The 22,688-nt window shown below is 38.9% G+C and overlaps 1 protein-coding gene across 1 annotated transcript in view; it reads right to left on the bottom strand.

Annotated features, from left to right (window-relative positions):
- The window catches only part of adamts12 (ADAM metallopeptidase with thrombospondin type 1 motif, 12), a 64,686-nt gene extending 52,209 nt beyond the window's left edge, over window positions 1–12,477 (bottom strand). Inside the window, exons 1-2 of the mRNA XM_052111438.1 lie at window positions 12,270–12,477; window positions 10,050–10,408 (exon numbers count right to left, since the gene is read on the bottom strand). Of these exons, the coding sequence (XP_051967398.1) occupies window positions 10,050–10,408; window positions 12,270–12,381 (471 nt within the window). The 5' untranslated portion in view covers window positions 12,382–12,477. The remainder of the gene's footprint in view (window positions 1–10,049; window positions 10,409–12,269) is intronic.
- Between the last annotated feature and the right edge of the window lie 10,211 nt (window positions 12,478–22,688).

Below are 22,688 nucleotides of genomic sequence, written 5' to 3'. Positions count from 1 at the left end.
AAAAATTGAGAACCACTGTCTTAAGGGATTAAGAAAAAGCTATTCAACACACCTAGGTTTCTACCAGAGAAGGCGTCTTAAACCGTGTCCTATCCAGATGCGACGCACAACAAACGATAAAAGATATATTTTCCATGATAATCAGAGTTTTTATTCTAAAACCACGACAGCAACTTTTGAATAGCTACTTAATGTTGTGCTTGAGGCCTCGCTCTCTTCGAGGTCTGTCACAAAAACACACACACCAAGACACAAATTCAGAATGGTGGAGACAAACCAGCAGGCTCCCTCTGGTGGTGTCGCACCTAGATCCGACAGACACATTGCTTGTCGCTGGAATCGCATTGTGCACGTTCATGATAGGCACGAGAGCAATAGTTCAATCAGCCCCCTAGCTTCATTGAGGCGTTCAAGCCAAAACTTGTTTTGCTTTTTTTGTATTTTTTGGAATGGAGTACTCGGAAATCAAACAGAAACATAAAAGAGGCTACATGCAGCCACAGTCACACCGTGTCCTAAACTAGAGGCAAATGACACGCAATAATAGGTATATTTTCTATGGTAATCTGAGTTTTTGTACTAAACAGCTGTGATGAACGACTGTACATTCTATCGATCACTTGTTTTCTATTTTCAGCACAACACGGTGTAATGAGGTTCAAGGAATGAGGAAGTGGAAGACGTCGATTCCAACTCAGGAATGTCACGTTTATTGACAATAAAAACATGTTAGCTTAAATGCGCAACTGTATAGCTTCACACAATACTCAAAGTTGCAAAACAGCAGCGGCCAACACACACACACGCAACTTCTCAGCTGGGCTCTCTCCCTCCCTTCTGCTGTCTCCTCTCCTTAAAAGCCCAAATCAATCCTCACTGAAACACAAGACAGGTGTTAAGCACAGGTGGCAAACAAGCAATCATTCACCACTCATCTCCCTTGCTTCACTCGGCCACGCCTCCGCCTCCACACGTGGGTAACTAAGTCCACTGTGAACTGGCACTGGTCCAAAAACTTTCAAAAAATAAGGCTGGGCACAGAAATGCATCAATTCTTTGACTACAAACTCTTTAGACATGATTAGTAAGTTCTGTTCTCTGTTTTTTGTGCAGCTGTGTTGTGTTCTGTTGTCACTATTGCTGTGGCAGACCTGTTTTTAGATAAACAAAAAAAGTTTTTGCTTGAACGCCCCCAATACCACAAGGGGGCGGCGTAAACTGTTGCTCTCATGCCCTATCAAGAATGCGCACAGGAGATCAGCGGTCAGTGAAACCTTTTAATAAATAATACATTCGATTTCGGTTTGTTTCTCACCAAACATTATCGTATGCATTTATAAATATCTTGAGACTCGTGAAATAATTTATTAGACTTCAGAATTATACTTTTGTGTTCTTTTGAAGCTTGAAAATGTAGTCACCATAAACTGCCATTGTATGACATCACTGAGCTTATATGCACACAATTTTGGGAATCCTGGAGTTTGATGTTAGAGGGAAACCCCACTATTGCAGCGCAATTCCACTGCAGGTCGCAATGGCAAGTTAAGGAAACAAACACAGCCAACAACTCTGGAATATCTGGAAATAAAGTGAAGCAACAGAGAGAACAAATAGTGTATAGATAGTGTAAAAGATAGTCATCCACAGAAGCCATGCTTTATATATACACAAGTGTCACAGGAAAAAGCAGGAGAAAGCTGCTTACTGACCGAGCCACATTTATACAATGGGGTTAAGGAAAGAAGCAAACACAGTGCATGTAAACGGGAATGCTGCTTTCCAGTTTTAAAGTTATAACAAGTTAAGCTTAATTAACTGCATTTGTGACATACTGTTGATTAGCACAAAAATTAATTTCGACTTGTCCCTCTTTTAATAAATAAAAGCAAAATTGGAGACACTTACAATGGAAGTGAATGAGGGCCAATCCGTAAAATTAAAAAAACTCACTGTTTCAAAAGTATAGCCACAAAATGTAAACAAAATGCATGTTAACATAATATTAGTGTGAAAAATCACTTACTAACCTTTTCTGTGTAAACTTATTGTCAATTTTACAACTTTGTTTAAAATGTAATTCTCTTCCATTGTAAGTGTCTCAATAACTACGTTTCCATCCAAGGATTTTTTTTGCGAAAAAAGTTTTAGCGCATCAAAATAAAGCTGATGGAAATGCATATTAACTGCTAAAATGTCACAAATGTCAACATAATATTTTTCTGTTTAACTCAAGCACATAAACTCTATATGCTTTATGGAATATAGAGCCAATCTGCAAACAGGACACTTCCAGAAGTGCCAACACAAATATCTGGTGCACATTGAACAAATGAACGGCCACTGTTTGCTATTCATATAATCACAGTACCCATGGTATTTTGATTTATTAAAGTTGTTTTTCCACACCATTCAACAAAATAGACGGCAGTCATAGAATTAGCCCACAAAACATAAAACATATAATTTCTGTGCACAAAGATGTTTTAAATAAAAATAAATACACATGTGGCATGGGGGCGTGGTCGGGTCATGGTCCTACACACCCGGTCCCGTATTAGGCTAATTAAGCCGCCAAGGGATAAAGGTCGACTGCAGGGGATCGTGCGAGAGAGAGAGATCGTTAACGGACATGTCCGTCATGTGTGTGTTCATGTTGTCTTTTAAGTTTATCATTAAAACTATTATTTATATCGTCAAGCCAGTTCTCGCCTCCTTTTTGGAACGCTTACAGCCCAATTCTATGAAATTATTGTTTAGATTTACTTTTGAAAAAATGCCGGGAAAATTCTCTGTATTAAATAATTAATTACCGCACGAAAAAAACATTAAATAAAAAAAAAATACAAATTACCAAATGAAAATATATATACATATATATTTACATTTACATTTTACATTTATGCATTTGGCAGACGCTTTTATCCAAAGCGACTTACAGTGCACTTATTACAGGGACAATCCCCCCAGAGCAACCTGGAGTTAAGTGCCTTGCTCAAGGACACAATGGTGGTGGCCGTGGGGTTTGAACCTGTGACCTTCTGATTAACAGCCCTGTGCTTTAGCCACTACGCCACCACCACTCCTATTTAGAACTATATATGCCTTTTCTTTACACAAATTTAAATTACCCTTCCCTGTTCTGTAGATGAATAAAGTCGTCAGACGTTCTCAGAATGTTCTGCACTTTTTTCAAGACTATAAACTATTTTATTTTATTATATATCAGAACTATTTGTCCAATGCCGAGTTCACTTTCAGAAATGAGCTTTAGAACATTTTAAAACCCTCTTTACCTCGGATCGCATTTACTGATTCTTTAGAAAATGTACATTTGCATTATGAAGCTAAAATAAATTTTAGATGATAATCAAGTTCAGTTGGTCGTTAAAAGTTGCTGGAGAAATATGCGGGACATAATGCAGTTGTGATGGTGATGCTTTTGATTAGATGATTGTTCAAAATATTGAATATCAGGAATGTACCATGTGTAAACCCTGATATTAAACCGCATCTTTTTTTTTATCTATTATAGCTGTGCACACAACATATACACATAGATAGATGGTCCTTATACTGAGACAGAAATTTCCGGCCACTTGGTGCAGGTTTCCAGCTTGAACAGGGCCACGACGATCAGCTTTCGGTTTTGAACCGGTGCCAACCTGTGATATGCGCAACATCAGGAACAATATTGATTGTAATTCCTCCGCTTCATCTCTTAAAATGACAATAAACTGGCTAATTTCAATGAATTGTCTCAATAATCTCCCCATTTTACCCAAAATTCAGAGAAAAAAAATTAGGGACATCTGGGAGGTGAATTAGCGGTAAACACACATTTCTGAATGGAAACGGCTTCAGGGCAGATTTCTTTTGCGCTAAACCAAAACCTATGCGACAAAGTGTTTTTTTTAAGCATGACGTCATCACGCACACCATTTTTATCGATAAAAGGCCATTTGAATGGAAACAGGCATAAGGCGGCAAATGCCGCAATTTTAGGCTACTGTTTTTTTTTGTTTGTTTTTTAAAGAAAAAGAGGGACGAGTCGAAATTAACTTTTGTGGTTATCAACATTATGCCACAAATACTGTTGATTAACTTGTATTGAACCCAGAATATTCCTTTAAAGGGATAGTTCACCCAAAAATTTGATAAGACTTTCTTCTGTGGAACACAAAACAAGATGTTAGTCACTTTCATTGCAACTTTTCACCACACAATGAAAGTGAATGGAGGCTATCATTCTGCCTAACATCTCAGATGGAAATTCACATGGGTTCAAAACAAACATGACTATGAGTAAATGTGACAAACTTTGTATTTTTTTGGGTAAACTATCCCGTTAAGGAATCACTCTGAAAAGTGCTCTAGATTTGTGTAAAGACTACAAATAGTCTCTATAGGTCTTTCAGCTTTCATTCATACATTTAAGACCTGAATCTCTGAAGACTTAACACATAAAAGTTAAAGGAATGTAAGTGTAACAGCACCTGAGAAAGAGAGAGAGAGCAAGGGAGAGTGAACGTTCGGAGGTGCATTTAGGGGTAGATAATATGAGAGTGGAATGAAGCGCTGTTGAGTGACAGTAAACACGACCTTACAGGAGCAGCATACATGTTCAGGCAACAACAGAAGGAGAGAGAGCAATTTCTACAATATTGCATGCATGCTTGTGCAAATTATGCATGCACCCAATAAATCAAAGCTCATTTCATATTCCAAAAATATTTCTTTTCCCTACCAAACAACTTAATAATTCACCTGATCTTGAAGTCTCTCTTTTTCTTGTTCAGTGGCCACGTTATACTGAGTTACTCCATATGCTGACACTGAACAAGTTATAGTCCTTTTTAAGTTCCTACTTTTTATGAAAGTCCACTCTGACTAACAGATTACTACTGTATCTTATTACCTGGCTTTGTGGAATACTTGGTTTTAATTGGTCAGTCACAACATACTTTGGTCAAATATCTTTGCATAATGACCATTAAACTGATCATTGTCCTGATTTCTGACAGAGAGCGTTGTCCAATAAAAAATGTGGGATTTTTTCATTTAAACCAGTAAATAAACAATTTTAGGATTTTAAAAAAATTGAAACAAAATTTCTAATAAGCACATTTGTGTAATTTACCATGTTAACTTTGCTCAAATGTTCAGATTCATATCAGGTCATTTAAATGCCGTCATTAAAGCAAATTTCAGATTTATTTTTCAAGTCAACTTTTAACTAAAATAAACAAAGTTCACGCTGGTATTTTGTAATTGAGCGGGAAAAAGGTACTTTTTAATAGTGATCAATGTAGCTGTGATAGTTTCATGTCTCTCAAATCAATCTTTTATAATAAAATAATTTAAACTTCAATTATTTATATCTTGAGGAAAGTAACCATAAAAAAGCAGCTTTGTGTTGGGGTAATGATAATGAACGGGTAACTTGCTTATAAACCCTTTCAGACATAAACTGTGCTTCATGAAACTGCTGACACAGGAAACAGCCTCCAGTTTGTAAACATACAGTCAGCCTACATGCTGCCCATTCTTTGTAGAGTCATTCTGAGGGTCAAACACAGAGGACAAGGCTAACATGCAAGTCTGTGTTGCTCCAGACAGGTATTTGCGCTGTTTTCTGGGACCACCAGCATTACGAGAGCTTTTCAGCTTTTGGGGCTCTCTTAAGGTCCAATTTAAGTGAGTTTGCATTTTGATTACATTTTTATGAAAGATAACAAAGACGTACATTTTTCTTATTTAAAATAACATGCACTGATGAATGGTAAGACGACCAGGAGTGTGTATTAAGAAAGTAAATAGTTTCAATGTTGATTTTAAGTTGAACTACAAAACAAAGTGAATTTGCAACAGTTATTTCCAACCAGGGGTATGCAAAACATATGTTGAACTTATACAATAAAATGTATGATTTAAAATATAAATAAGAGGGAGAAGGGCTGGGTAAACATATAGATTTCCAGATTAATAACAATCTACATTTAAACGATCTTGATATCCAATCTTAAAATCCCAAGATCGATCTTTTGATATACAAAGTTCTGCACGAAAATCCCTTTCGTGTTTAGAGTAAACGTTTTGTTGCACTCGTTCCATGTAATGTGTGCCCAAAACGCGATTAATGCAATTTAAATTTTAATGCACTCCACTCTCATTAATATGCACAGCCAAAACAAAATGCAGAATTGACGGTTTTCTTAAAAAAACAGTACCATTTTAGAGCTTGTTCTACATAGCAATGTAAATACTTGTAAATAGTAAAAATTGTGCATGTAAACAATAAACATGCAAGCCAAATAACATGTGTGTGTTAAAGGGTAACTAAACCCTAAACCAACTTTTTTTAGTTAATGATCTGTACTGCCCTGTAAAAGCAAAAGACCTTAACTCACTAGAGTGTGAAACTGAGAAAAATGACTTTAAAGTTTCTGTTTTGTCCAGACAAAAGTATTATAGGTAGGACTCCCAAAATTTCACAACTAGTTGCTATACAGAAGAAATGTTTGTATGCAAAAAATCTTGAGCTCAAAATTGACCTTTGACCCTTGTTTGGCAGTTAATGTACTCTGCCTTTGTATCATGTGCCAAAAATCAGGAGTCATGCAAAGGCAAAAGGCCGTAACTGACATATAATCAATATTTACTTGCTGTTCACCATACTTACATCCATTATAAGAACACCTAACCAAGGTCTAGTCATCATGGTATTTGTTTTAAATTATATAGAAGACCTTTGGTTGTTCCTATTTAGTGCTATAATGATCAGGATAGTGCGGCAACACTAACACAGTTAAACAGTATAACAGATAAGTTACGTTGCAGTACAGTATGTACAGTATGGATAAATACAATACATATTTTCACAATAAAGATAATTTAATTATAATTGAATACAAAGGTATATGTATTTAAATGCAAGATATAGAGTAATAATTAATTAAACATTAGACCAATACATTAGAGATTAGAGACTGCTCATTCCAAGTTTTTTACTGCGCCTAAATAAAATCTTACTGAAAGCTCATTTTTTGAGATATCAACCTAAAATTTGGAACACAACTTGTCCATAGGTATATGACAAAGCATTCTTGAAATACAACCATTTAAGTTTGGATAGTGATTTTCATGTCTATGCGAAAAAAGGGGGAGGGGTGACAGTTAAAGGGTTAAACTTTGAAGTCCAAACTGCTCAAGATGCTCAGTCAACGAACTTGACTTGGATTACTACTTTTTAATTCTAAGATAATATAGACAGAGTATACCGAAAAAAAGTTGGAATTACTTTTACTATTTAGGTTAGCCTACTTTGTACGGACGTTAGCGATAACCAGCTGTAAAATCTGATGTGAACACCTGCAAGAAGGAATGGCTCAAACACGTATGGATTGTTGTGGATACAGCAGATGACGTGCATTGCTATGGATTATATATTCTATGGATTATATCGGATTGCATGGAAAGGTAGGATGCCTCTGTATTTAATATTTCGTTTTCAGCATCTGATGAGAGGCGAGTGTCAGCGTCAACGTTAGCGCTAATTTACGTGACATCGATTAAATTTAGCAAGCTCCGGGCTGTCACTGACATTGACAGATCTGAACCATCGCCCTATCACATCGCTATCACAGAGTAATAATACAAACAAGCAGTCGGCAGTCTACACTTTATTTCAAAGATATGTCGTGTGTATGTTACGCGGTTTGGTGACAATAAAAGAGCGGTAATCTTTGACAGTATGACAAAGCCAGAGTACAGTAACATCACAGCGGCACCGTAACATCTCTCTTGATGCCAGGCGAAACAAAGTCAGAACACCTTAACTCAACTTCAGCGTGCCGGAACAAAGGCTAAGAGCCGTAACAACTGTTACGGCGTTCTGCTGTGGTTTCTCGTATGGTTTTGGATGTTACGGTTGTCATAGCCCTTTAATTTCTCGTTAAAACAATCAAATTGACTCACGATATTTATTCACATGATAAAGGAGGTCTTGAATACCCCAAAAATGATATTAACTCATTTTTGACCAAACATGATGTTACGGCGTTTTGCCTTTGTAGGGCAGTGTAAGCATGGGGCTTTATTAGTACTGGTCATTGATTCAAGTAATTTTTTTTACATTTGTGTATAAAGTGTTTTAATTCTACAATATATGGTGTAAAAACGTCTGAGTGCTGCCCTCTTCAGGTTGAACGGTGGCTACTGCAGTTGAATTTTCCTATTGGCTGTTGCGGTACTTCGTGATGTAAGCGGTGACAGCTGATGTAAGCAGGTTCCAGCTCACCACGCCAGATTCATGTACATGTCGTCTTGCGACCGTGAGAGGAATAATAATAACATAGAGTCTGACAGCAGCTGTCAATTAATCCGTCACTACGAGTCTCAGGTGCCCCCCTCAGCCCCGCTTCGGTTCGTTCCCTCTATCCCCGCCGGGGTCTGCCCACTTTTCCTGCGTTTTCAAATATTTCTAGTGGGTGGAGTCAGACTCTGAGCAGGTGTTTAGTTACCCTTTAAGGCTGGGCAAAATACAGAATATCGAACATTCACAATATATATGCGATTATTTTGCTGACGTTATAAAATTAAACAATATCCTGAATATCACGAAAATTTAAATGTGCTTTTTATTTGGTCATTACATTTCATAAAGGTCATATAAAAAAAGTGCATATCAATGAAAATGTAATTTCCCCTTGTGTTCATTAATTGGAAAACTTTGGGGAAACATGCCTCAATTATTTTTCAATCGATTTTTTTTAAATGCCTTTAAAATATTGAATCTACCGGACTACAATGGCTGTTTGGATGAAATGATGGTTTCTCTGATTTAAAACATTTGTTTCAGCAATTCAGAGAAAATGCATAATTCTCAAGATATATATTGAATATCATCAATAAGCTGAAAAATATTGAGATATCATTTTGGTAGACATATGGACAAGTCCTAGTGTATGAATACCAAACTGATATCTCGATATTTTTCAGATTACTGTATGATATACATATATATGTGTGATGCTCCTGTTCTACCCGCTCTGTACGGGACTCGACCTGACATCTCTGGCATGGGAGGTGGGTTCGCTATCAAGGAGGCTAAAGGCTACAGCCTCTAGCGTCAGTCACTAGTGCACCTCTTGAGGTCAGGAGAGTGAGGTTTACACACTGCACAGCTATCTACCAGCTGGCTCCCGTTACACTCATCCCCATAAACTTCACTCCCATCCGGGTCACGGCACCATTGTGACAGTCCTGTTCTACCCGCTCTGTACGGGACTCGAACTGGCGTCTCCGACATGGGAGGTGAGTGCGCTAACAAAGAGGCTAAAGGCTACAGCCTCTAGCGTCAGTCGCTAGTGAACATCTTGAGGTCAGGAGAGTGAAGATTACACACTGCACATCTATCTACCAGCTGGCTCCCGTTACACTCACCCCCTAAACCTCACTCCCATCCGGGTCACGGCACCATTGTGATGCTGCTGTTCTACCCGATCCGTACGGCACTCAAACCGGTGTCTCCGGCATGGGAGGTGAGTGCGCTATCAAGGAGGCTAAAGGCTACAGCCTCTAGCGTCAGTCGCTAGTGCACCTCTTGAGGTCAGGAGAGTGAGGTTTACACACTGCGCAGCTATCTATCAGCTGGCTCCCATTACATATATATATAGTTTGGCCTAACACGTTTATTGTTAATACATAATTGGTCTACTGTCTACCAAAATGATGAAAAACTAATGAAAATATACAATTGTCCCAATGTACCAAGTTAGAAGATCCCCTGCCCTTTTAACAGTATTAATTTGTTCTAACTGCATATTTTATTGCTTTTGTTTTTGTTGTTGTTAATGAATAAACATCATAAATTATATTTATATACTATAAATAAATCATATTTAGCCTTTGATACACATCTTTGGTTTTGTGTTGATGAAGAGGTATTTGAGCGTGACTGATGGTACTGTGGGGGTTTTTACAGCATAAAAGCTTGGCAAACACAGTTTTAATCAACTGCTCAATTGATTATATCGTATAATTCTCACCAATCCTTCACAGGTGCTGATGGCGGCCGTCCCCTCCACGTTGTCATCCATTACGGTGCCAATAAGATGACAGGAGCCTTTTCCAAATGACTCAGGCCATTTCTCCGATGACCTCCCATTTTGTCGCTCCTGCACATATTCATTGGAGAGCAGGTTGTCGTTGGTGGTTAGATTGAGAGTCAATTCCCGGCCATTGTAGTTCACTTTGTAATACACCCGTCTGTCTCCTGAACTCAGGTCTCTCTTATGTCGCCTGTTCGAGAAGTGATGCGATAAAGCGTATGAGATAAATTTCCCATCTCGGTCCACTTTTTCTGGATGATTGACGAAAAATTCAGAGTGCTGCTTAATGAAGAGTTCTAAGAATGAAAACAAGACAAAGAGCTCCATAAAGAATGTAAAATACATTTACATGCACACTTATTACAATGACAGCAACTTTAAAGGGATAGTTCACCCAAAATGAAAATTCTCTCATCATTTACTTACCCTCATGCCATCCCAGATGTGTATCACTTTCTTCTGCTGAACACAAATGAAGATTTTTAGAAGAATATCTAAGCTCTGTAGGTTTATACAATGCAAGTGAATGGTTGCCAGAACTGTGATGGTCCAAAAATCACATTAAGGCAGCTTAGACTCCAGTGGTTAAACCCATATCTTCTGAAGTGATCAAAACGGTTTGGGGTGAGAACAGACTGGCCACCATTCACTTGCATTGTATGGACCTACAGAGCTGAGATATTCTCCTAAAAATCTTTGAATTCTGCAGAAGAAAGTCATACACATCTGGGATGGCATGAGAGTGGGTAAATGATGAGAGAAATTTCATTTTTTGGTGAACTATTCCTTTAAGTGTCTTGCTCAAGGGCACAATGGTGGTAATTCACAAATGAACCATTACAGGGTTTAATCCAACAACCTTCCAGTTGCCAACTCAGATTTTGTACCAAACCCTCATATTTACCAAAAACAAATGAACCATTTGATGCATGACATTCAGTACACATTGTAAAGATCTTTAATATATATATATTTTTTTTTTACACTTCAGGATTTGAGGTTACATCCAAAACACCTCTGGTTCTTACATTTGTCTCTTACACATGACTGTCCATTTTTTATTTATGACTTTATAATTTCAGCATGGCTGATGCAAGTGATGCACGAACTACCTCTAGAATATCTACATGTATCTTCTATTGCAATGGACTGATGCGTTACTCTAATAAATGCATTATTTGGAAAAAAATAAAGTAAATTCTTTATTTTATATATATATATATATATATATATATATATATATATATATATATATATATATATATATATATATATATTTTTTTTTTTTTTAATTTACTGAATGCATAACTTCAACATGACCAATGAAAGTGGTGATATCTAATCCAGGCAGTGTTAGGTAAATTACTTTAAAATAGTAATACACAACAAATGACGAATTATGAATCTAAAAATTGTAATCAGATTACTTCACTAATTACTTCATTGGAAAAGTAATCACATGACTAATTACTTTACTTTTAAATTACTTTCTAAAACACTGTTCCGCTCAGCAAATTCAAAATAATGTCAATCTTTCTTGTTCATGGTTACATTACAACTCATACACTCAGCACCTCACATTATTTTCCCATCAAAATGAATCATAAATAATATATTAGAAATAATCATAACCCTAAAATGTACCTAAAAGTAGTTCAATTAATTCAAAGTCTGTAACTGTAATCTGATTACAAGACTTTAAAATGTATTGCATTACACTACTTTTTTTAACTAAAAAGTAATTAGATGACAGTGACTAATTACTTGGTTCAGTGTTGGGTGCAATCCAATACCAAACTTGGATTACATCCCACACTGAATCCAGCTATCCATATTTAGGAGGACAAGTTCCTCTGGACAACCTACTACAATAGACAGATATTAAAGTACATTATTTTGGGAAAATGGGAATGATTCCATAATTGACTATACATTTTTTTTTTAAATGTTTCTTAAGCATAATAATTAGTGCATTAAAGGGTTAAAAGTTGCTTTTATAAAATGGGATTGTGTGAAGTTCAGGACTCAAAAGTTAGTAACAGACTTCACAAGAGCTGACCGCTCACCAGAGGGACTTTCTAGCTCCTTCTTTGGGTACAACAGCCTTAAACATGCTTGAACCAAACTATGTGATTTTATTTGGGTGAAAGCACAAACCTTGTTCTGAATCTGGAAAGAGGTAGCCCGGTTCGGCGCTCTTGACGTGGCTCGCAGCCAGAAAGAAAACACAATTTAACCGCAAAAGCGCAACGCTGAGGCGACTTGGCATATTTTTGCAACGCAAAATTAAAGCAGTAAATAAACTCTATGTGGCATTCAAGCAGTTGCACTGGCTAAATATGGTCCTGAGAGCAGTTTCTGGAGAAAGCAGGAGACATCTGAGGTCAGAGAGACGGAGAAAGTGAATGGAGAATGAAGGAATATGATGTGGAGTGGGAGGAGAGATTCCAATGACTGTTTCCAAGCGCACATGGAATTCTAGGACAACCAGCATTGGAGGATCCACCTTTTTCCTGAACGCGGATATGCTACACGATTTGACTGTTTTCTATTTCCGTCTCCAGATTTTTCAGTGATGGTCAGAGGTTAGTTACGTTCAGCTCGAGTTGAGGGGGGATGCGAGGGGATGTCATTCCCCTTGCAAGAAATACCAAATACCATCCCCTTTGTAAAACCACCATCCCCCCCTTACAATCCCCTCAAGATGAATTGCGTCATGCATTACTTAAAACTAATCATGCAAGTAAAATATTTTAATTTCTACATTTGATAAATATCAGACTTTAAATAACGATGATATGGCGGTTAGAATTTGATTTCGAGGTTGCCAGATTTTAAGAGGCGAAATCCCCCAATCACATCTTTACACTTGAACAGATTGGAAATATTCTGCAGAGTGTCGCTTTAGTCCCGCAATCTGGCATCCATGCACGCGCGAGCTCTCTCTCTCCACCACAGAAATACAGTGGGTTTTCTGAAAACACTGGCAAAGTATGTCAGAGTTTAGCAACGATGGGTTGACTTGTCCTTGAAATCCCCAATCACATCTTTAAACTTGAACACATTGGAAATATTCTGCAGGGTGTCGCTTTAGTGCCGCAATCTGGCATCCATGCACGCGCGAGCTCTCTCTCTCTCTCCACCACAGAAATACAGTGGGTTTTCTGAAAGCACTGGCAAAGTATGTCAGAGTTTAGCGACGATGGGTTGACTTGTCCTTCTGTGTCCACAAGCAACTTACACCACTGAAGGTAATTCAAGTTTGCAAAATTTTTAGGAAATCTTCTGTCGTTCTTTAAAAGAAGAGAACAGAATGTAAGATATTCAAACTATTTTCAGGGTGTCGCCCATAAAACGATTTTGTGTAGAGCATCTTTATGCACCACTGTTTAAACATCCTTCATAGAAACAGCCCAAACTTCGCTTATAGTTCGGTTATTGGTCGAAACAATTGCGTGTTTGTCTGTTTCTTTCACAATCATAACATGAATTTTGTGATTTTATTCACAAAATGAATCATAAAATACAATAACAGAGGGTAACTGGTGTATATTATGGCCATGTTTAAGGGTCAATGACGTGAATCTCTTTTTAAATTATTTTTTATTTTTTAATTCCCTTAGATCTATTAAACTAAAAATACATACAAATTGCAATTCACTCTTAAACATTTGAATACTCCTCTTGAGCATATTTTCCATTTTTGAATTCAAAGTCAAATTGATATATTTTCTGGGGCTTAAAGTAAAATATGTCACGTGATGTCCAGAAACAGAATTTTTTGTTTTGTTCTGGTCATGTGGTGTAACCCTGAGAAAATATAGTGATATTTCTGAAAAAAATTCATCATATGTATAAAAAAAAATATTTGTATTTACCTAGAAAATGTTTCAAATTAAAATTTTTTTTTTTTTTTTAGATTATGTTGTTTATCATCTCATGTATTCAAGGTGCAAAGAAAGTATTACATTACCTTAATCTATGGTTAGATCACATGACATATTCATTTTATATTAATTTCTTTATTTTTATTAATTTTTTTGCAGAAAATGCTGTAAAGGTTTTTTTAAAAAAATGTATGCGACTAGATTGAGCACAAAGATTACATTTCTAAGAACTTGACGCAGGTGTTTTAATGTAAACTAGATTTTTTAACTCCTCAGACAACCTAAATTGTCAATTACCCATAAGCATTAGCACAATTTTGACACCACCATCCCCTTTGAAATTTGTTTCACAAATCAACCACTGGTTACGTTTATATCATTAATTATTCTGAACCTGAAAATAATTTTTACACTAAGCAACACTTAAATGTTTTTTTAATTTTTTTAATTATTACACTTAAATGGTTTTTGTTTTCCTCTGTATCACTCCTTTTGGCAGTTTTTCCTTGATGTCTGGAGACCAGAAATACAAAACAGGCAATTAGAATCATCATGGTGCCGCCCAGTGGTTGCTCAGGAAAACTGTGGATTAAAAACAATGGACTGCAGGACTTAAGGGGTGGTGTTAAATGATAATAATAATTCCTTTACATTTATATAGTGCTTTTTAGCCAATTAGAAACGCATGGTCCCTGCCATTCAAATACACGTTTGAGTTTGCAGACATCAGGTTGGCTGACATGTCTTTGCAAGGTGGGGTTTTGTATAGAGGCAGGCTTATCTTGGAATGTCGGTATTGGATATTTTCATTCACTGGCAATCACCGCTGGACATAAAATACACTGTGGATGTGGTTTGTTACCAATGCATGAATTCAAATTATATGTTCATTATATTTTAGTTGTTTTGTCCAATATGTTTTGCTTCATTTGAGTGTATGTGTAGTGTTGTTTAATTTGTAAACTAAAGCTGGGCTCTCACTACACAATTTTTGGCCGGTGTTGTGTCGAAGTCTGTTCCCCCTATGTTTCCCCTTAGGTTAGTGTTCCCTGTAGCACCATTAAACATTGAACATAGGGGGAACATACTTTGACACTAACCTTAAGGGGAAACATATCGCCTCAACTCGACTCGTTTTACTTTTCTGAGCTTGCATTTCCACTGCAGTTTAAAACCACATCAACGTGGGTGGGATTATAGGCTGATAGTCATAGTTGCGATGCCTCTACTGCCGTGACATCATCTTAAACACGACACAAACTGACCAAAACAATAACATGACCGCTATCTGTTAGCTACTAACTCATTGTGCTGCATAAAGCAGTTGTTGCATGGTGATTAAACAACAGTTAAATTGGCCTGGTTGTTTTAGAAGCAAGCTTCCAGTAGCTGGTCAACTAAATAAAGTGAAGCTTTCAAGCAGAGTATAGAGTTAACATAACATACCATCCTCCATCGAGTCCAGGGCACTCTCCCTCCCATTGCTCGCCAATTTAGATAGCGTCCATTTGGTCGAACCACTTGCACTATTCTTTGATGGATATTTGATGGAAGATTTTTTAACTTTTCCCCTACACTGTTGGTAGGTCCGGTGGTAGCTGTGTGCGGCCAACAGCTTATACACTTCCTGAGAGACATAGACGGGACAGATTTCAACACTAAACTAAGGGGAAACATAGCGGGAACAGACTTCTATATTAACCTAAGGGGAAACATAGGGGGAACAGACTTCGGCGAAAAGAAAACGGGGGGAACAGACTTCGACACTACCTAAGGCGAAACATAGGGGGACAGATTTCAACACTAACCTAAGGCGAAGCAGGGGGAACAGACTTACACAAAAGGGAAACATAGGGGAGACAGATTTCCAAGGTCTGCGACAAAAACGCTGGCTCGCCGCCATGTCGGTGCAAGCTACGGTCAGCGATGCTCATTAAATATGAGCAGTTCATCGACGTGATCTGAGCCAGTCTTGAGCAGTCACAGGCCCTATCCCAAATGGCACACTTGATGTGGATTTGCGGTCTCTTGGGCTTCATTTGCACAAAGTCCTATTTGATATGTCTGAGGGGTGCTCACAAACGCCCCCGTTGCACCCTCAGTGTACCCTTTGGCTTAGCCCGCATCAGTGCGGGCTCAACAGTGGACAAATTAACTGCTTGCACTGAGCCTCATTACGTACTTCCGCTTTGAAATAGCGCGGCTTTCTAGTTCCTGGTTAAAACTTATTTACATTCAATATAGTTGCTTAGTTCCCAAAACAACACTTAAAATGAATGTTCGAAAGAGTATTTTATTTTTTATTTATTTATTTTTTTTTTTCCCCCACCTCCACCCCCCCCTCTTCGGAGGACAACTTTATTATTACTATTATTATTATTTTTTATTATTTTATTTTTTTTATTACAGAAACTGTAATATCTTATTTTTTTTATAAGTACATACACAATATGTTATATTCGGATTACATTTATAGTCAGTACCTTTAACTGTTGTCCTACCATACCCTTACACCATGTTTTAGTAAGATCCTAGATCCTTATAAGGGCATGGGGGATTAAAGTACCATATACAAATTGATACACATAACACTTCTTTTTCTTCTTTTCCTACGATGCTGCTCTGGCTTAGAAATGACCTGGAATCGGGATTGCCTAGACATAGACTGGTAACAGACTTGTGCTAACTGCAGACCACTGGGCTAGTCCACAGACTGATAATAGGATTGTGCTGACTGCAGACTGCTGGGCCGGAACACAGACTGGTAACTGGATTATGCTGACTGCAGACTGCTGGACTGGTCCACAGGCTGATAACGGACTTGTGTTAGTTGCAGACTGATAGGCCGGGACACAGACTAGTAACGAGTTTGTGCTGACTGCAGACCACTGGACTGGTCCACAGGCTGGTAACGGGAATGTGCTGACTGCAAACGTTGTTGGATTCCGAACTAGTCCACAGATTATGAGCTGGCTTAGGCTAGTTGTTGGATGCCAGACTAATCCACATACTGTGAGCTGGCTTAAGCTGGTTGTTGAATGCCAGACTGGTCCACAGGTTGCGAGCTGACTTGGGCTGGTTGTTGGGTGCCAGACTGGTCCGTAAGCTATGAGCTGACTTTGGCTGGCTGTTGGATGCCAGACTAGTCCACAGACTGTAAGCTGGCTTGAGATGGTTATTGGATGCCAGACTAGTCCACAGGCTGTAAGCTGACTTGTGCTGGTTATTAGATGCCAGACTGGTCTACCGATTGTGAGCTGTCATGGGCTGGTTATTGAATACAAGACTGGTCCACAGACCGTGAGCTGACTTAGGTTGGTTGTTGGATGCCAGACTGGTCCACAGATCGTGAGCCGGCTTGGGCTGGTTGTTGGATGTCGGATTGGTCCACAGATTATGAGCTAACTTGGGCTAGTTGTTGGATGCCAGACTTGTTGGATGCGAAAGAGTATTTTAAAGTACAGATCTTTTCAGAGATAGGAGATTAAATATTTTGAACATCCCTAAAATGGGTCGTAGGAAACTTGGGCACATAGCCCGGTCGGCTAGGATCACGTGAGAGTCTTCCGGACTGAACTCCAGGCAGGTTTCGCTGACAGAGAACGCTTGCAAGTGAGCGTGGTCAGGAGGGTTGTCTTTATTGAGACAGCCTTTAACTCGACTGACTCTAGGGGCTCAAACTGTACTCTCCGGTTGGCCCAGCAGGACCAGAGAGGTCCCATGAGGGAAAGCGGTGTGGCCTAGGAGGGTTCAGCCTCCTGGCTCCTCTCAGGAACCTTATGATCAGGTCATCCTTACCAAGGGACTTACAGTACCTTCAACTGCATCGTGGTGTGCTGCTATGGCAGCTATGTACACATTCAGGGTGGAGGGGAGAGCCGCACCTCCAGCTTCTCCTGCAGGAAGGAAAGCATTGACCTGACTGCGCATCTCTGGGGGTCTTCGCTACAGAAAGAACACCACTTGGCGAACACACGCCACTTCAGGAAATACAGCTTTCTTGTAGAATGAGCCCTGGGCTGAGTGATCGTGTTTACCACTGCGGGCAGTAGACCCCTTAAGTCTTCCGCATCCCATCCAGGGACGAGACGTGGAGGTTCCAGAGGTCTGGGCGTGGGTGCCAGATGGTGCCCCATCCCTGAAAAAGAAGGTCCTTCCTCAGGGGAATTTGCCAGGGAGGTGCTGTCGCGAGAAGTCTGGGTGGGCCAATATGGTGCCACAAGGGTGACTTGTTCCTCGTCCACCCTGACATTGCACAGGGTCTGTGCAAGTAGGCTCAATGGGGGAACACGTATTTGCGCAGCCACCGGGGCCAGCTGTGTGCCAGCGCATCTGTGTCGAGGGGGGCTGCCGTCATTGTATACCAGAGCGGACAGTGGGAGGATTCCCATGAAGCGAACAGGTCTACCTGTGCTTTGCCGAATCGACTCCTCATCAGCTGGATCACCTGGGGTTGGATTCTCCACTCTCCACTGAGCATCGCACATCACACATGACAGCACATCTGCTGTAGCGTTGAGGCTGTCTGGGCTAGGAAAATCTGAGGTGCCCTGAGAAGCCCGAGATGGCTGAGGCACGTGAGCATCAGGTCCCTGTGTGAGCACAGCAACTCTCGAGAGTGTGCTAGGATCATCCAGTCTGCCTCTGCTACCTTTGTGAAGTTATGCCCAGGGGCATAATCTGCACTATTAGTGCAGAAGGAGAGAAAGCCGCTGGAATGCCTTGTATATGCAACAGCATACACTTCTTTCAGTTGTGAATGGAACAGCAGTGGGATTCAGTTCGCTGATACAAAACCGCTCGGCTCCGAAGAAAAAAATCTTAATGAGAGTGGGCATTCCAGCTCTTTTATACCTGTATGTCCGGGGGAGTGGCATGCAAATTCCACTCACCAAATCTCATTGGCCTTTTCTCAAAGATTTGAGGTGTTTTTGGGCTCTCAAGAGCGACCGCTAATGTCACTACATCGACAAAATGTCAAAGGAGAATGGCATATACTGGAAGTGGTCCACATTCAAGGTTGACAATGGCGACGCCCTAGATTAGATGAAAAGTAAGGTGGATACCCTTCTCGACTATTACCCAACTACTGATCCTTTTGACCAATCACAGCAGACTGGAGTTCCCAAGCTGGAGGAAAAAACATGGCGGACAAGGTGATGTCAATCACAGATTCAAATTTTATTTTAATAATCTTTTTTACTTATTGTCAATGGCGGATAACTTGTTTATCATGTGTATATATTGTTGTTTTTAAGTCTGATGTGTAGAACTGGTTCAAAACTTGGAATTACTCATTCAGTTTATTGAATAGTTTTACATTCATAAAAGGTAAGTAACCAGACATTAGCATTTTGCTATTGCCGTTTCAAAGAGGATTTTAGAATTATTGTGAGTCTCTAAAATATCAAGATAGGAGAGAATAATTTAATGCACATGGCTGTAGCTTGTAAGATTGTCAACGATGCATATAGGCTACAACGTATTAATAAATTATGTGTTTTGCACTTTTAATTGTTAAAGGAATTGTTATTTTAATATTTGGATATTTATTTGACATTCTTCATCTGGAACTCTTCACTTCTGCAGTAGACAATGTGTTTCAAAAGCATAGACAACTTGTTATACTAAAATATATTATTATAATTAAATTCCAACATGAAAGTATGCACATGACATCCCTGTTCATTCGTGAGGATTTAATTTATAAATTATCTTTTTTTTTTTAATAGAAATTAGATTACTTACAACAGTATTAGCATTAACACTTCAAAAGGACAGACGTAATAATAATAATTTCCCCATTTTCCTCGATACATTCCTTTGCTTCCACTGAGCAAACAGCGTACGGAGTGTTTAGAAAGACCAACGATTTCAAACTAAAAATAACTAATGTATAAAATATTAATAAAATATCATATGTAACCTGATTTTGTCTTGATTAAGGTTTGCAAACCCTTAAATAAATAATAAATGTATTATTCAACTATAACAGAGAAAGCATTAAAAGCACAAGATTACATGTTTACTGATAGTGGCACCTGGTGGCCAATATTGGTACCGCTTGCATTTTTTGGTCTGGGTTGCCTCTTGGTCAAAGATCTTGCTGTTTGTGCACGTTCTGTTCATAGGCGGAAATTGCGGGGGGGTTAGGACCCCCCCATCTGAGGGTTGTCCCCCCCTAAAATATCATTAAAATATGTGTATTGTAAATAATATAATGATATATTCTTAAAATAATTGTTTAAGAAATAAAATAATACAAATGCAAACGGGGCAACAACAAAAAAAACCTTGGTGTCCCCTTCAAAAATTGCTCTTGAGAATTTTTATGTTTATTGTCCCCCCCAACATTTTGATGAAATTTTCGCCCCTGGTTCTGTTGTGCAGAATTTTCCTCCATTTGCCATCTGAACATACAAATTTGTCTTGAATTGATGTCACACACACACACACGAATGAACTGGTGTCTCACCAAAACAGCATAGTAAAACTTGATGTCACACAGAGATTCACTTTAGATGAGCTGGTGTCCTGAAACAGCTCGCTGATCACATAACCTCTCAGCTCCGAAGGAAAAATCTGAATGGACAGATGCATTTCCCTCCCTTTATACCCGTATGTCCGTGGGCGGGACATGCAAATTCTGTCTGCCAATTTCTCATTGGCTTTTTCTCAAGTTCAGAGATGTGCGAGGCTCTCAAGAGAGATCCCTAGTGTCGCTGAGCAACAGACGGGGAACAGACCAAATGCACCGAAATTTATTTAGCTATTTGTTTAAAATCTATCTTTGCTCTCCGCTGTATCACTTTAATCTCATTTATGTTTTGGACATATTTGAAATGTGCCCATCAAGAACTATTACAATGTTAGCTACATTTGGTTGGGTTAGTTTCAGCGCTGGACTGGTAATCTGGCATAATGGGTATTTTTACTGTGGGCCGATGAACTTTGGGGCCGATCAGGGGCAGAATTGCCATCGGGAGAACCGAGCGGTGTGCCGAATGGGTAGTGATATGCTAAAATATGCCACCGTGTTATGTAGAATGGTCCACAAAACGGTTCTGCGATTTGCAGAAAAGGACAGCTTACTTAAATGTAAGTACAATGCAACAACACTTATGCACATGATAAGTACATTTTGTCAAATGCTTAAGTAGGTCATTCAGTGTCAACTCAACCAGAGGTCCCCAGCTCAAAAATGTTTTTCCACTATTTTGTAGTAATTTTTTATAACAATTTGTAGTATTTTGTATAATCCACTATGATTTTGGACCTGAACCACAGATTAAAAAAATAACCTTTGAAAGGTGGCAGCATCATTCTTTTATTTTTACACAGAGATTGGTAGGTCTGTTACTAAAATCAGTTGACTTCAGCAATCCTCATTGCATTATATGCTAATGGTGACAGTAAAAAATGTAAAAAAGTTTTTTTTTTTTGTTCTTTTTCCAAAGTTGCCGTGTCTGTAACTCTAGGAGTATTAAAGATATCTTAATATTCTTCACTTCCTACTTCGCTACTATTTGGATGCTTTTGCTTACTTCTCTGTGCTTTGCTACCTGGCTTTTGCAGAGTTTAACCTCTTATTTTCATATCAGCACTGTTCTCAAATGATAATTTGTCACCAACACTAAAACTAGAGAATTTGGGTCTGCAATATTACACAAAAAGTGGATTTTTCTGTCAAAGCAGTCAACCAACCTCTTACTACGCAGTTTACATTCCTGAAACAGGACAACACAGCTGCCTTCACACAGAAAGAATATGCCTCCTTTTGGCTCAAACTCCACTTGCTGCTCAAACTCCCACAGACTTCTACAAAAGATCACAGTTCTTGAAACAAAGTTACTTGTGGTATTGCCATCCCTGAAGGAATACATTGCATCACCGTGGACCCCCCTCAGCCTACAGCCAGTGAGTCCTTTGAATCTAACGTTCCTCGATAGGCTGTACTAAGCCTTGATAAACCAGCAGTACAGGTGCCAGAAGTAACTGGTGAAAGTGAGAGCACAAACCGATGCCATAAATAGGGAGCTAGACTCAAAGGTGCTCGAGACATCAGACAGTCACGAGTATCACATATTGCAGCATTAGCATCATCCACCCCAGATATGGCTTTGAACCAACTGATATACTTCCATCCCTGATATGTCTTGAAAATAGATTTGAACCACTAATGAATGTGGACAAAGAAACCCAGAATGTGATCGGACAAAGATCACATCAGTGAGTAGCTAACAGTGCAGCTGGCAGAGCTCAAGTTTAAGCAGGCATCAGCATTCTGCCAATCACTCTTATAGTGGGTGACTCCATTATCAGAAACATTGGTAACTGGGCTACCACTACTTGTTGCTTTCATCGAGCTACAGTTCCGTCATTCATCAGTGGACCGCTCTCAGCCACAGGAACAAATATGTTTTTTCGGTTGCTCAGTCTAAACATTTGTCTGCACAAAACCTTCCACATGAGAGGACTGTACTACATTGATCTTTTCTGGTGCAAAAGTGCTGAAGGACAATATCTACTTCTACCGCCATCCATTTGCAATGTGCACAAATCCACTAAACCTGGATGGCACACAAACACCACAGCAGTGTCAGGATGACCAGAGCATCACATTTCAGCACCTGGAAGGACGTTGGATTGACAAATCCCACAATAACACAGTGCAGCCACAACATTCACT

Source organism: Xyrauchen texanus, chromosome 3 (assembly GCF_025860055.1).
Source record: "Xyrauchen texanus isolate HMW12.3.18 chromosome 3, RBS_HiC_50CHRs, whole genome shotgun sequence".
In the NCBI taxonomy this organism is placed as follows: Eukaryota; Metazoa; Chordata; class Actinopteri; order Cypriniformes; family Catostomidae; genus Xyrauchen; species Xyrauchen texanus.
The sequence above is the reverse complement of the archived record's forward strand: the minus strand, read 5'-3'. Positions and strand labels throughout refer to the sequence as shown.